The sequence below is a fragment of the Scatophagus argus genome, chromosome 11 (assembly GCF_020382885.2).
Source record: "Scatophagus argus isolate fScaArg1 chromosome 11, fScaArg1.pri, whole genome shotgun sequence".
In the NCBI taxonomy this organism is placed as follows: domain Eukaryota; kingdom Metazoa; phylum Chordata; class Actinopteri; family Scatophagidae; genus Scatophagus; species Scatophagus argus.
In genome coordinates, this window is record NC_058503.1 from 13,171,647 (window position 1) to 13,185,986 (window position 14,340).

At 42.7% G+C, this 14,340-nt stretch overlaps 1 protein-coding gene across 2 annotated transcripts in view; it reads left to right on the plus strand.

Annotated features, from left to right (window-relative positions):
* Positions 1–14,340, plus strand: part of LOC124066738 (bromodomain adjacent to zinc finger domain protein 2B-like) — a 47,940-nt gene that overhangs the window by 32,278 nt on the left and 1,322 nt on the right. Inside the window, exons 12-36 of one of the 2 annotated variants that reach the window (XM_046403465.1) lie at positions 550–610; positions 1,807–1,915; positions 2,071–2,172; positions 2,697–2,907; positions 3,381–3,473; positions 3,557–3,618; positions 3,915–3,980; positions 4,761–4,826; positions 5,147–5,191; positions 5,434–5,460; positions 6,498–6,563; positions 6,733–6,873; positions 8,417–8,671; positions 9,588–9,811; positions 10,272–10,346; positions 10,526–10,760; positions 10,871–10,933; positions 11,018–11,162; positions 11,271–11,914; positions 12,053–12,341; positions 12,531–12,686; positions 12,819–12,973; positions 13,096–13,301; positions 13,578–13,713; positions 14,024–14,170. In XM_046403465.1, the coding sequence (XP_046259421.1) occupies positions 550–610; positions 1,807–1,915; positions 2,071–2,172; positions 2,697–2,907; positions 3,381–3,473; positions 3,557–3,618; positions 3,915–3,980; positions 4,761–4,826; positions 5,147–5,191; positions 5,434–5,460; positions 6,498–6,563; positions 6,733–6,873; positions 8,417–8,671; positions 9,588–9,811; positions 10,272–10,346; positions 10,526–10,760; positions 10,871–10,933; positions 11,018–11,162; positions 11,271–11,914; positions 12,053–12,341; positions 12,531–12,686; positions 12,819–12,973; positions 13,096–13,301; positions 13,578–13,713; positions 14,024–14,170 (3,779 nt within the window). The remainder of the gene's footprint in view (positions 1–549; positions 611–1,806; positions 1,916–2,070; positions 2,173–2,696; positions 2,908–3,380; positions 3,474–3,556; positions 3,619–3,914; positions 3,981–4,760; positions 4,827–5,146; positions 5,192–5,433; positions 5,461–6,497; positions 6,564–6,732; positions 6,874–8,416; positions 8,672–9,587; positions 9,812–10,271; positions 10,347–10,525; positions 10,761–10,870; positions 10,934–11,017; positions 11,163–11,270; positions 11,915–12,052; positions 12,342–12,530; positions 12,687–12,818; positions 12,974–13,095; positions 13,302–13,577; positions 13,714–14,023; positions 14,171–14,340) is intronic. The other variant, XM_046403466.1, reaches the window with a different exon arrangement.

Sequence of the window (14,340 nt, forward strand, 5' to 3'; positions counted from 1 at the left end):
GAATGAGTCACGGAGCATAATGTTGCTTACAGAGCCGGATACTCAGTTGCCATAATGGAAAAGTATTCATTTCTTGTTCCATTTAGTCCTGCTGTGGAGTAATAGAAGAATCATGTCATAGCTGTGTGACATGCTTAACTCTTGTTGATCACAGGGGAATATTTATAGAGAATTACATTTATAAAATAAGGAATGTAATGGCCGTTCTGCTCTTCTGTAATGTGTTAAAAGGTCTGAATAGTGTTTGTCTAAAATGTTGATGTCCATGCATGTGGAGTTGATAATTCTGAAGTGAACAAAGTAATTCTGAACAAACAAACAAAAAAAAATCCACTGACACTGGTTATATATTTTGCTATGTAATATATCAAACAACTATCCACAATGAGTTGTTATTGTTAACAGATCTCCTTTTATTGATATTTGCAATAATATGCACCCCTCCTTTTTTGTGTGGAGGATATAGCTGTAAAAATGGCACATCTGTGGATTTGCTCTGGTCCCCCCTGGAGATGCGAAAAGAGCTGAGTCATTTCTCCTGTTTTCTAGGGTCAGGAAAGAGGAGGAGAGTAACGGATGAGAGAGTTCTGCGGTTGCCTCTTGAGTTTGGGTGAGATATCATGGCTACATTTCATATTAAAAGACACAACATGTTCCACTTGTCCGCGCTGTTATAGTTCCTGCATTGTTTGTATTTATGCTTTGGTGTTATAGTAAAATGTCAGCTCACAGAAGGCGGACAAGTAACCTTTCCTAAAAGGTCGTCTGCTGTCATCCTTACTTTGTGGAGCAGCCTAAGAAACCTAATCACCCGCGGCACATATTATCATATCACTGGGTTTGCCAAACACAACGAACAGTGAAATGTGTCTTAGAAAGCTTTCATTAAAAACAACAAATAAGGAACAGTCCAGTCTCTCAACAAGTATTGTCAGGAGGCCATGGGCAATATGCCATCTGGTGGGGCAGATCCACACGTAAAAGTGGATAAATATGTGAATATGAAATGGAACAGTGCAGCAACCATGGACAGACAATTTTACCTACAATTTTAACCCTCTAAATGTATAAGAGAAACACTGTTAGAGCTCCTGAATTGAGTAGAGTGGCATCGTAATCAAGAGGTATGTAGGAGTGCACCACAAAACACATCCTTGCCGTCCTGTAAGGGGCCTTAAAAACCCCAGTCTTGAGCAGTAGATCATAGTGGGCAGGAAATGAATTGAGGCCCAGCAGTTAAGCATCAAGGGGTTAATTGCATCCAGCCTGCAACACAGACATGCAACATTAGCAGCTCCCGGCCCACAAATTCTGCAGCCTTGGATCAGAGCGCCTTTCATCTTCGGGGGATGTTTTTCATCAGTAGGCTCGCAGGAAACAGAGACCACAAGCCCCTGCATCAACCCTCTGCTCTGTCTGGGAGAGCAGCCTACACGGCTTTTCTGTAAACCATGGCTGCTCTCCAGCGGAGCTCATGGGAACTGTGGGGTTGCCCCACTTGGCAAATGGCCATTTAGGAATGTGATTACTGAAAGGGCCAGTAGTAGGGCCAGTCAGACATGGTACAGACGTCATTTACACAGTTTATCTCATTGTTTGCTTGCTGTTATGAGTGAGAATATGATCTGTATCTGGTATGATCTATCCTAATATTGACAGTAGAAAACACTGAAGGAGGTAACTTTTTTAAGAGAAATGTTCATCCTATAAATTATAAATTAATGATGAAAGCTGTACAGTGGTGATGATGCTGTTTGTGTATTAATGTTGTGGTGCCTTGTGTGTTGTATTTTTGTAATTCCTCAGGTGGCAGAGAGAGACTCGAATCAGGACGGTGGCAGGTCGTCTACAAGGAGAAGCGGCTTACTTTGCTCCATGTGGGAAGAAGCTGCGTCAGTATCCCGATGTGATGAAGGTACACGTGCAACATGTAGCACATGCTCACTACATCTGTATGGCATTATGTAATTGCCCTCTGTTGGGAAGTGATGATGTGTGGCGATTGATCAGAAAATATGCCTGAAAGTCCTTCTTTTCTTTAATTAGTACACATTATTCTTTTGTCTGCAGTACTTACTCCGCAATGGAATAACTGAAATCTCACGAGATAACTTCAGCTTCAGTACAAAAATCAAAGTTGGTGACTTCTACGAAGCCAGAGAAGGGCCAGAGGTAAATGTTTTCACTTTTCTTTGTGTTTCTGATCCCTATCATGACCTCTCATCATGTTGTTTCATTATCTTGAATTCATATTTTTCTTCTGCGCCAGCATCACTTCTGCAAAAAAAATATATTTTAATCACAACAGAAAAGTAATATAATGTAACATATATTTCTGTTATTGTAGTTGCGTGACCTTCTGTCTCATTTGAGCTGTAATTTGTAACTGATGAAATTGTCATAAATTAAAATGCCCACATCTGTGCTTGTTTTGATAACACTGAGAGAAGAAACAGCCACACTGTAGACCAATATAGCATATAAATTAAGATTTCTGTAAAACTGTTTAGTGAAAATTGTATTAGAAATGAAAAATGCTGCTGTAAATGCAGGAAAAATACAAAAAATTCATTCTGAGTCATATTGTGTATTACAGCTTCAACGCTGGAGTCCAGGCAACATGAAAATTCATACATTAAAGCAATTAGTAGATAATCAGTATAGCCTATTTGTTTGTTTTGTTGTCTTTGTTTTAGGGTTTACAGTGGTACTTGTTGGCGGAGGAGGAGATCGCTCCCATTATCATAGCGATGGATGGGAGGCGCAGCCGTTGTATGAAGTCCGAGCCCCAGCCGATAGGCGATGGCGCCGGGGCCAGACAGTGGAGGACCCATCCTCTTAATGTTGGTGAAAACAACTTCCAAGATGTCAGCGATGCCAAGCTGCTGCGCAAACTGGAGGCTCAAGGTCAGTTTGCATCTTAGAAAACTGTCAGCAGCAGCTGTTCAAGTTGTTTTCACATAGTGGTTTGGTGCATTTATTTATTTGGAAGGTTAATCGGCCAAGTGGAGTCATAAGTCACTTCATGATATGTCCAGCTCAGCTCTAAAGCAGAATGATAGCAGCAGGCCTATTTTCAACTGTCTGAAATATGAGTGGTGTCTGTTTTGTGTCATTTCCTCAGAATCCAGCTGCAAGAGGTTCATTGTAGAATCAAACATGGTTAAAACATCTTAGAAGAGGCAGCGATGTTTGTCTCTCGACAGTCCGCTTCACATTATTGCACATTAAAACAGCAGCTCGTTGCAAAACCTTTTTCTTTGGAGATTGTTGAGAGAAATTTGGGGTGGGGTGCGGGGGAAGTACCTTTAGGTCAGTTTTTCATTATAGTCTTTAACTCAGTAGGATTTGTGATTTCAGTAACTTATTTCGTGTTGCAGAAATAGCTCGACAGGCTGCCCAGATCAAAATGATGAGAAAACTAGAGAAGCAGGCCATGGCACAAGCAGCCAAGGAAGCAAGGAAGCAACAAGGTAAACAGCTGCTGTCTAGTCAGGCTGTTCTCCAGTACCACATTATAATGTGTATTCAAGCCTAATTTGTTTGTGTCTTCCAGCAATGATGGCTGCAGAGGAGAGACGGAAGAAGAGGGAGCAGATGAAGATTCTTAAACAGCAAGTAAGGATTTTCCTTACGTTGAATTTTCCGTGCAGATGTTTCGTAACTGCCTGCAGCCGCTCCACATTCAGAGTTTGTGTGCTCTAAGCTGAAAAGGTTTTAAGCACAGTGGAATTGTTTTTTGAACATTTTTAAGGAAGTCGCTTTCCTTCGAAATTGTGCTCCTTCCTCCTCTGCACAGACCTCCTGGCCCCCACCCCACCCCACTTTCCACTTTCACTGCCACTCTGTGAGGCATAATATAATGCATGACTTAACAGTTAATTCATTTGATCTTGCCCTCATCCTTTTACCAGGAGAAGATCAAGCGCATTCAGCAAATTCGTATGGAGAAAGAACTCCGAGCACAGCAAATTCTCGAGGTTCGTCCTGAACGTTATTGCAGAAACATTCTAAAACACTTCCTTTCTGCTGTTGATAAGATTTTTTTTTAACAAACCAACTAAAGGCTATTCCTAAATTATGTGGTCCCATTTTTTGTCACATCTCGTGAGTACATGTGACTAATGCTTAATTGGTTTTTTTGCCATTGAATATGAAAATCTCCTCAGACCGTGATGGAGCTTAATACAAAATACAGTATTTCATTAAGTAAGAGGTGGCTCTAAGTTTACCATGGCTAGGTGAAATACCTATTTTGCATTCTCTCACCAATAGAAGCCGTGAAGTATTTTAGCTTTTATAAATCAAATTTCAGTTGACACGCTTGGCAAGCGGCTCTTAACAGGATTTTGTTCGGGGCTATAATTACTGATAGAAATTTTGCTTAATTTATTCTCACTGCCTGCTGGTGTTTCATAATAACTACAGTCAATTTGTCTTTCAGTGTTAATGGGACAAAAAAAATCATGTCTCAAGATATAAGTATGTTAGATGTGTTGTTATCAGCGAGCCACTGGCTCTATTTAGCCTCCTGTGGAATAATTTCCGTGGACAGCATTAACTCCTTTTACAAACCCTATTTATATGTGCTTTATGCATTTATGATACTTTTCTGAGGCCTTTATTATTTTCATTTGATGATTTTAATTAAGAAAACAATCTTGCTAATGATAATTCACAGTCAGTAATCTGAATCTGCATTTATTCAGTCTATCAGTTGGCTCTGTTGCACAGCCCTCACATGTGCTCTGACTGTACAGGCGAAAAGAAAGAAGAAAGAAGAAGCAGCCAATGCCAAAATATTGGAGGCTGAGAAGCGAAACAAGGTGAGACAGATTATATTAAAGAACAAAACAAAAGACTTAAATACTCCTCATGCCCATGACTCTCACTCCTTTTGCCACAGCTTTTCTGTTGTCAAGAGAGATAAGATCACCTCCTTGTATACTCTGCTGGTGTCTGTAGAAATGGTTTTCACATTAGCTCAGCAGGTCTAGAGGTCCTGGAACAGAGCATGATGTTCAGTATGAGGAGGCCAGACCATTGTTTATATGTATGAGTGTGTGTGTGTGTGTGTGTGAGTGTGTGTGTGTGCAGTACATACCTTGGTTTCTAATTAAGTTCATCTTTTTTTTTTTTTTTTAAGGAGAAGGAGTTGAGAAGACTACAAGCTGTCATACTGAAGCACCAGGTAGGTATTTTGTCCACAACCATATTATAACCAAGCCATACTTACTCTACGCTTAAGCTCAATGTCTTGGAGTCTCTGACTAATGATTGTGATCATTATTTTATACAATATATTCTGTCACATTATGCTTTGCGATTCTTGGGTGTGTTTTTATTTCAGCTCACCACAGGTTGAATTTTTCTTGCATTGATTTTCTTGTGTGATTTTCTATTTCTTAATACTTTGCCAACTCTCTCTACCAGGAGTTGGAGAGGCATAGACTAGATATGGTATGGGTATGTTTGTTTCTGTACATCTAACAACATATTGTGAATGTGTTGTGATAAATGGTTGCCATCATAGCAATGCGTAAAGTGTAGTGTTGGCTGCAGTCGTATTGCATCCTTCCGCATGGCCTTTCCAGAGCAGTGCACAGCATACGTCTGCGCTATTTGTCTCTCAGAGAAAAAAAAAAAACCACATCCATTATCTGCCCGATACGATCAAAAATGCCTTAGCTCTGCAGAAAGTGAAACAGGATGCAAAGCACTCTGATAGCCCAAAAGAACAGTGTTTTTGTTTTGGGTTGATTAAATTTAGCTGCTCAAAATCCTTTTACTCTGCGGCATCTGAGCCAACTTTGTAATCTGCTCTATCACCTGAGGAAAGTCAGTATACAGTTTGTGTTCCTGCCAGTGATTCACAGCCATAGAAACAAAATTCTTGCTTATTTAACTTTTTTTCCCGCACGTCAGATTTAAGTGTTTTATCATAGTTGTTCATTATTCTCACTGAATATATCTTAGCTGTAAGGGAGGCAAAGATAGAATAGATGGACTCCATAGTTTAGTTTTCACAGTAGAATATAATAATTTTTATCTTCAAGAGGTTTTCACACAACACTGTTCATCAGTCATCCATAAAATCAGTGCTTTGCTTGTGTCTGCAACGCTTAATATCTGCTGCTTGTATTCCTAAAACTCTTAGCCTGTACTTTTCAGTCTGTTGCTTGCCATGATCGCAGATTAGTAATCTCTCTTTCTAACTTTAATCTTGTGCTTTGTGTGTTCATCACCACCAGCAATTTAGCTTTTCGTCTGCCATTGTGTTCCATTTGTCGAAACGTTTTATGTTATGTTTTTACTCGTTAACTACGGCGCAACATGCAAAGCTTTGATTGGTTGTGTGATGGTTGTGACAAATGTCGAGCTGTGTTTCTTTTTCTGCCGTGCATGTCGGAGGGTTCATGCTGTTGTTTGGACATATGAGCCCTTTTTTGTTACCAAACTGTGAATGGAATATAAACTGTGTGTCTGTGCTCTGCCAGGAAAGGGAAAGACGCAGGCAGCACATGATGCTGATGAAGGCTGTGGAGGCGCGTAAGAAGGCAGAGGTGGGTGACCCCTGATCTACTCACATGGTCATATTCACCCCTTTGTCTGCTCTGTTGTTTTATTTTCTTGTCTTTCCCTCAGTAGTTTCAAGTACTACAGTGTCTAGCAGTGGGACACAATAATAATTGCAGGCAGGTCAATGATGTCTTTTCTTTCTCTTGTCTATAGGAGAGAGAGCGTCTGAAGAAGGAGAAGAGGGATGAGAAACGGCTAAACAAGGAGAGGAAACTGGAGCTGAGGAGGCTGGAACTAGAAAAAGCGAAGGAGCTGAAGAAGCCGAATGAAGACATGTGTTTAGCAGATCAGAAGGTATTCACACGCTGTGTGTGGAGCTGCTGGCAGATGATAATGAGAGTCCATGTATGTCACCGTGGATAGTCTCCGTCTGTGGAGTAGATGTGCGTGGAAAGATTGGATTTTGCTCTGGGATTTTTTTTTTGACACGGAAATCAATCAGTATAATCACTGTAGGAGCTGTAGGCACGAGGATTAGAAATGCTCTTGACAAATTCATGGTTTCATTGTTTTACTATCAGATCTACTAAAATAGATTCACAATATCACTGAAAGCATCTGGAAAAGATTAAACAAAAGCAGGTGTATGTCAAAATACTGCCACCAAGTGGTTGCTGATGCTATGACACCAACCAGAGTATTACTGATCAGATATCCTGGCTTTATTGATGACATTGACAAATAGATAACATCAGCACTGTAAGAAACATTCTAAGATATATCAAACTCTGTTCAAAGTGCTTTGCGTAAGACAGATTGGCATTAACTGTAAGATATTAAAAAAACATACACACGAGTGGTCTTTTTTTTTTAAAGAGTAAAACAAAATAAAATAAAAGATAAATCTAAGCTAAGCTAGAATAAGAGAACTCAGACTGTAGAATAAAAAAAATACATAAAATTTATGTAATAAAATTTACAGTGTGATGTAAGGTATAAATAGTCCCATTTTTAACTTAAAAAATGCAGTGACAATCGGGAGTCTTAAGCTTTGATTATAAAGGATCTGTTGACTGGAGCTGATCTCAGATTTTCTTGAAGTTTGTTCCTGATGTTTTTGGTACAAAAACTCAATGCTGCTTCTCCATGTCTAGTTTTGACTGTGGGAATGTTAAGCAGACCTGACTGAGGTCTGGACAGTTCACATAAAATAGAATATTTTCGGAAATCCTTTAATTCTTGATTAATTGTTAAAGTGATAGTAGGCTGTTTCTTAGCGTACAGAAAGCAGATACATACTCTATATAGACAAAAGTATTGGGATTGGGCTGTTTTTCAGGGGTTGGGCTCGGCCCCTTACTTCCAGTGAAGGGAAATCTTAATGCTTCAGCGTACCAGCACATTTTGGACAATGCTATGCTTCCAAATTTGTGGCAACAGTTTGTTGAAGGCCCTTTTCTACTCCAGCATGACTGTGTCCCAGTGCACAAAGCAAAGCTCCATAAAGACATGGTTGGATGAGTTTGGTGTGGAAGAACTTGACTGGCCCACACAGAGCCCTGAACTCAACCCAACCTAACACCTTTGGGATGAACTGAAACGGAGATTGTGAGTCAGGCCTTTTTGTCTTACATCAGTGCCTGATCTCACAAATGCTCTACTGCATGAATGGGCAAAAATTTCCACACTCAGTCCAAAAGGTCGTGGAAAGCCTCCTCAGAAGAGTAGAAGGTGTCATAGCTGCAAGTTGTCTGTGTATTTAGAATGAGATGTCATTAAAGTCCCTGCTGATGTGATGGTCAGGTGGCCCAATACTTTTGTCTATATATAGCGTAGCTTTGATATCTGATAGGTGTTATGTAATTTAATTAAAACATTTGCATGTCTTTCTCTCCAGCCACTTCCAGAGTTGTCCCGGATCCCGGGACTGGTCCTACCAGCAAGTACCTTCTCAGACTGCCTGATGGTACTGCAGTTTCTACGCAGCTTTGGGAAGGTCCTGAGGTTGGATGTAAATCCAGACATGCTCAGCCTAAGTGGCCTTCAGGAGGGGTTGCTCAACATCGGGGACAATATGGGCAAGGTGCAGGACCTGCTGGTGAGCCTCCTCTCTGCAGCTGTGTGTGATCCTGGTATACCGACAGGTCACAAGGTGAGAGTCTGTCAGTGCGCTTTACAATTTGTCTCTTGAATTGTAAATGGTTCCTCTACTGTAATTTACATGTCTGTGTGCACACATGCATACAAATATAGAAACACACCTGCTGCCATGTGCTGATGAAATGTACTGACTCTGTGCTCGCTGCTTTGATTGAGGCCTTGATCCTGCTTCTGTAACTAATTCATCAATAGTTTATTGTATTTGCGATGAGCCGTCAGCCATGATAACACATATGGAAAATAAGTTAATGTTGGTAGTGACTGCCTTTGATCACAGCTGCCCTTATAGTTTTGTTTTTTTTACTAGTTTCTTTTCAGCTAACGAGTCAGAAGATGTTCAGATTTATTGGTATTAAGGAAGAGTGTGGTTAGGAGGGTATCAGTGTTTAGAGCTGACAGCACACATAAAGACTATAAACCATCATTTTAAGGCTGAATGTATGTGATTTTACATTACTACATCTACAGTATCGCCTTCACAGATAGAGGCTGTGTGTGTGTGTGTGAGAGAGAGAGAGAGAGAAGGGTCACAACTTATGGCATGGTCATTTATTATCGCAAACTGGGGTGTTTGGAACTGACCTTTGTTGTGTGAGTGTATTCTAGCAGCTTTACACTCTTTCAAAAATTCACCCTCTGAAAAAGACTTTCTCCGTTAAATAGCAATACAGACTTTAAGTCATTCACCTCAAGATTTCTCCACATAATGCTGTTTGTTGTTGATTTTGAGGGGATTGTTTTTATTTTTCACTGAGGCCAGTCTCATGTGTGGGCTATACCCTTCACCTGAGTCCTGCTCTTATGGGTTACAGTATGTATAAAGGAATTCTGGTTTGAACTGAACTGGTAAAACAATTAAGCACTTAAACACTTTGGCTAAACTCCACTTTTGAAACACTCTCTCTCAGAATAAGACCGCCTTGGGAGACCACCTGACTAATGTGAGGATCAACCGAGACAACGTGTCCGAGATCCTGCAGATCTACATGAGCGGTCACTGTGAGCAGACGGAGCCGGCTGCTTTGGCCCTCAGCCTCAGGACCAAGGCTTTTCAGGCCCACAGCCCGTCTCAGAAGGCCTCTCTGTTAGCATTCCTGGTCAATGAGCTCTGCTGCAGTAAGGCTGTGATCAGGTGAGGGTCATGGGCTCTTCATATTAATTCAAACTTACCACTGAAATAAACCCTGATAGTTTTAATGCTTTGATATGTTTGTGTTGAATAAATCATTGTGGGCCAGTGAACATGATTCTGTCCACTGTATAAACAAGTGTTCCATATGTGTCTGAAGCCAACAGGTTAATCACTGTGCCTGAGAACAGGAAGTATTGGCTTGTTTTATTCATGAAGGCTTCAATTTTAATGGAATAACAGAAAAAAAAACCAAAAGGAATGTGACAAAATGTGGTCTGATGGACAGTTTCACAAGGTTGCATCAAACTATGGAGCATCAATTTTTCATTAGTGCTGGAAACACTTTGACATCTGGTGCACACTGCGGAGTGGTGCAAGCACATTGTGCTTTTTTTCATTATACAAAAAGGTTAAAAAAAAAAAACAGTGAAATGATTGACTATTGCCTGATGCTTTGCAGTGAGATCGACAAAAACATAGATCACATGACCAACCTGAGGAAGGATAAGTGGGTTGTCGAGGGAAAGCTTCGCAAGTGAGTATATGCATCAGCTGAGCGGTTGTTGGAAGATCCTGTGCTTACTCTTTAACATTTCTTGTTGGTGAATGAAAGGACGATGCTGAAACAATCAGGATTACTCAAATGTACATGAACTGTACGTGAACATGTCGTCGGCAAGCTACGAGCTGACTGTCCATTTCTTGTCTTCAAAGGCTGAGGAGCATTCACGCCAAGAAGACAGGGAAGAGAGACAGCGGTGTGGGGGGAGAGGACAGCCACGCCTTCGTCATCCCCACTGCCAGAAGCAAATGCAAGAGGAAAGAGGGGGACAGCGAGGAGGAAGAGGACGAGGATGACGACAGTGAAGACCAAGGAGAGGACGACGATGAGGAGGAAGAAGAATCGGGGGGAAAGAAGGGGAAGAAAGCAGAGATATGTGAAGAAGAGGTCAGTGGCAGCATGTTGCTTTTTACTGGAGCCAGTGACTAAATCAGTGTTTGTCATAGAAAATGTCAGCCGGTCCGCTGGCCTCACGCTAATGAGATCTTTGCACCTAGGACGACAGTGCGCACTCAGCCAGCATGGAGGAGCTGGAGAAGCTGATAGAGAAGACATACAAGGTAAATTAAACTCTGTGAGATACATTTAATCCTCCAGCATCATCTCATGAGTGAGTTAAATGGCTGTAATTTCTGTCTCTTCAGCAACAGAGTCACATCAGACAGAAGTTATTCGATTCAGCTCAGTCACTGCGCTCCATGACAATCGGACAGGACCGCTACAAGAGACGTTACTGGGTCCTTCCACAGTGTGGAGGCGTCTTCGTGGAAGGCATGGAGAGCGGCGAAGGTACAAACCAAAACGGATAGAACAGATTCACTTTTGTCATCATGCACTCGATAGAAATTTTCATGTTTTTGTGCCTTTCGTCTGAGCTGACATTACATGCTTACTCAGGTTATGAAGAGGTGGAGAAAGAGAGGACAGGACAGAGGATCGCTCAGGTGATGAGAGTGAAAGAAGAGCAGCCAGAAGAGACAAGGAAGCCTGTGGCCTGCAGTCCGGCACGGAGCATGAATGGTGGCACAGCCTCACCAGAGAGCCAGCAGGACAGACATGGTCTCAATCTCTTCCTCCAAAAACCAGGCTCCTTCTCTAAGCTCAGCAAACTCCTTGAAGTGGCCAAACTGGCTCAAGATTCAGACATCAATTCCCACAACAGTCATTCTCCTAAAGTCCCTACTGCTGCATCTTATCCCTCATATCCCACCTCTCAGCAGGGACTGACAGATAAAGCCGACACTTCAGTGCCATCTCTGCTCAAAAGCAGCCCCTGGATAACCTGTGGCCCTCAATCTATCCTTCATGACGACCGGCTCTCCAAGACACTGAAGGAGAAGAGCAACCAGTGGTTTAGCCTTTTTCCTCGCTCTCCTTGCGACGAGGCCTCGGTCACCTCTGGCCCCAGCCCTCCAGCCCCCTCCTCTTGTCTGCAGACCGTCGGCACCAAATCCCCCTCCTCCCTTTCCCCTAATCCCCCTGCTAGAGCCAACTCCAGCAGTCCTGCTGGGATCAATAACATGCAGTCATCTGTCCTTCAGGTTGGTGGATAGCAAAATCATCACATGATGTGACAAATGCATAAGAAACTCTTAGCATAGGTGCTACCGCTGTATTGCCTTATACATTATGCTGATTTTGATGATTTTTTTTGAAACTGTGTGTGTTTTTCCTCTCAGCACATTAAGTCTGACATTCATCAAAGCAGGCCAACACTGTGTGACATGTCCAGCGTAGCAACAACTCCCCGCCTGCCCTTTTCTTCTACTTCACTACCCCCCGTGCTGGATCTGGCCTCGCAGCATGCAAAGGGTAATGGGGACAGGGTCTTCTCCCTGACAAATAACAACTCTGTCAACAAGAGCGAGACCCAAGAGCCCTTGAATGACAAGCCTGCTTGTGTCTCATTCCCTGCTGTGGAGGTGGCCAAGACCCAGGATTACCCTAGTCCTCAGCCTATTCCCAAGGGTAAGAATGGCTCCCTGCCAGTACGCACAGCTAAAATATGTTGATTTAAAGACATTTACTGGCCTCACAACAGCTGAATACATGCATATACATATGGATGGACAACCCAGTTATGTTCTTCACTCCCCATGCTAAAAATTAATCAATCATGTGACCGTAGTTTAAATTTGTGCATGTGTGTGCTGGCAGAGATGCTGTGTGGCTGGTGGACGGTGTCAGACATGGAGGAGCTGCGCCGTCTGGTCAAGGCCCTTCATAGCCGAGGGGTCAGAGAGAAGGTCTTGCAGAAACAGATCCAAAAACATATGGAGTTCATGACCCAGCTCTGTGCCAACAGCAGGGATGGTTGGTCCACATTTCCTCTGCTCTCTTTAAGCCCACATGCAGCGATATTACAGTATTGTTATACGATCTTTTGTCATGTGGCACTTGGTCACGCTTACATTTAATATATTTTGTATGTGTCTGTGGTGGCAGCAATTGATGCAGCAAAGCTGGAGAAGCAGGAAGTGAACGAGGAGACAGTGGAGACGTGGTGCGTGGAGGAGCAGGCCATGGAGGTGGACATCAGTCTTCTGCAGCAGGTCGAGGAGCTGGAGAGGAAAGTCCTCTCAGCCGGCCTGCAGGTCAAGGTGCAGGAAAACAGCCATCTCATTCTGCATATGCTTAGATGGGCTCCTGTGTCCTCACTTTGTCTTCTGTCATCAAATACTGCGTTGCGATGACCATATTTCACATTGCATGTCTCCCTCAGGGCTGGATGCATCCTGAGCCCCAGTCAGAGAGGGAGGATCTGGTCTATCATGAGCACAAGCTCTTCTCTTCCTCAGCTCCAGAGAGGAAGGGACAGAGCGAAACCTGCCAGGAGGAACTCCCCGGCGCTGTGGTTCGGCGGCCCAACAATCCCCTCGATATAGCTGTCACCAGGCTGGCAGAGCTGGAGAGGAACATCGAGCGAAGGTACCTAAAGAGACCCTGAAGTACAACCTCTCAGATCAAACTGGATAATGTCACTGTATGCACTGCTGCACCATCCTGTAATGGTGATGGTGAAGGTTCATCACACTTGCGCTCTGGAGATTTTTAACCTCGCAGTTTGCTGCCTCTTACACAAGTGCCCCATATCTTTTTGTTTTTGTTTTTTTTTTTTTTTTTTGGTGTTGGTGATGTTACAGACTGTGTATGTGACTGCTGTACAGTTATATTGCGGTCTCACTTTCTGTGACCCCCCCAAAGCAGCGAGGAGGAAGTGGCTCCGGGGATGAGGCTGTGGCAGAAGGCCCTCGCTGAAGTCCGCAGCTCAGCTCAGCTGTCGCTCTGCATTCAGCAGCTGCAGAAATCCATCGCCTGGGAAAGATCCATCATGAAAGTGGTTAGTGACCCCTAATTTCTCTCCCTCTCTCGTTATCACCGATTTGTTTATGTAGTTTTATCATACATTTGAACACAGCTTCTGATCCATAAATGGGTGGGGGGGGGTTGCTGTTGGGCAGAATGTGAAAAGAGAGGAAATGTGTGTTAGCAGCATGAATTTATACTGCATCATTACCAGGCAACAACCATATCAGCACAACCAGTAACAAATCAACATCTTTCAGTATGCCCGGCTTGACAGGATCCCATAAATCACTACCTTTCACAGTGGTGTGTTTGAATTCTAAACTCTGTTTGTTATTTTGCAGCACTGCCAGCTCTGTCAAAAGGGGAATAATGAAGAACTGCTCTTACTGTGTGACGGCTGTGACAGAGGCTGCCACACTTACTGCCATAAACCCAGGATCACCACGGTACCTGACGGTGACTGGTTTTGCCCCACTTGTGTAGCGAAGGTACACCAGGATGCCCTGATTGTTTAATCACAGAGCTGAGTCTCTTTTATTTGTCTTTTTTTAGTATTACAGTAGATTTAAGAGGACTCGTCCCACGTAATCGTCAAATTATGACACAGTTTTATCATAGCTGTACACATGCACTTAATTGATTTGAATATGTTTCGTGC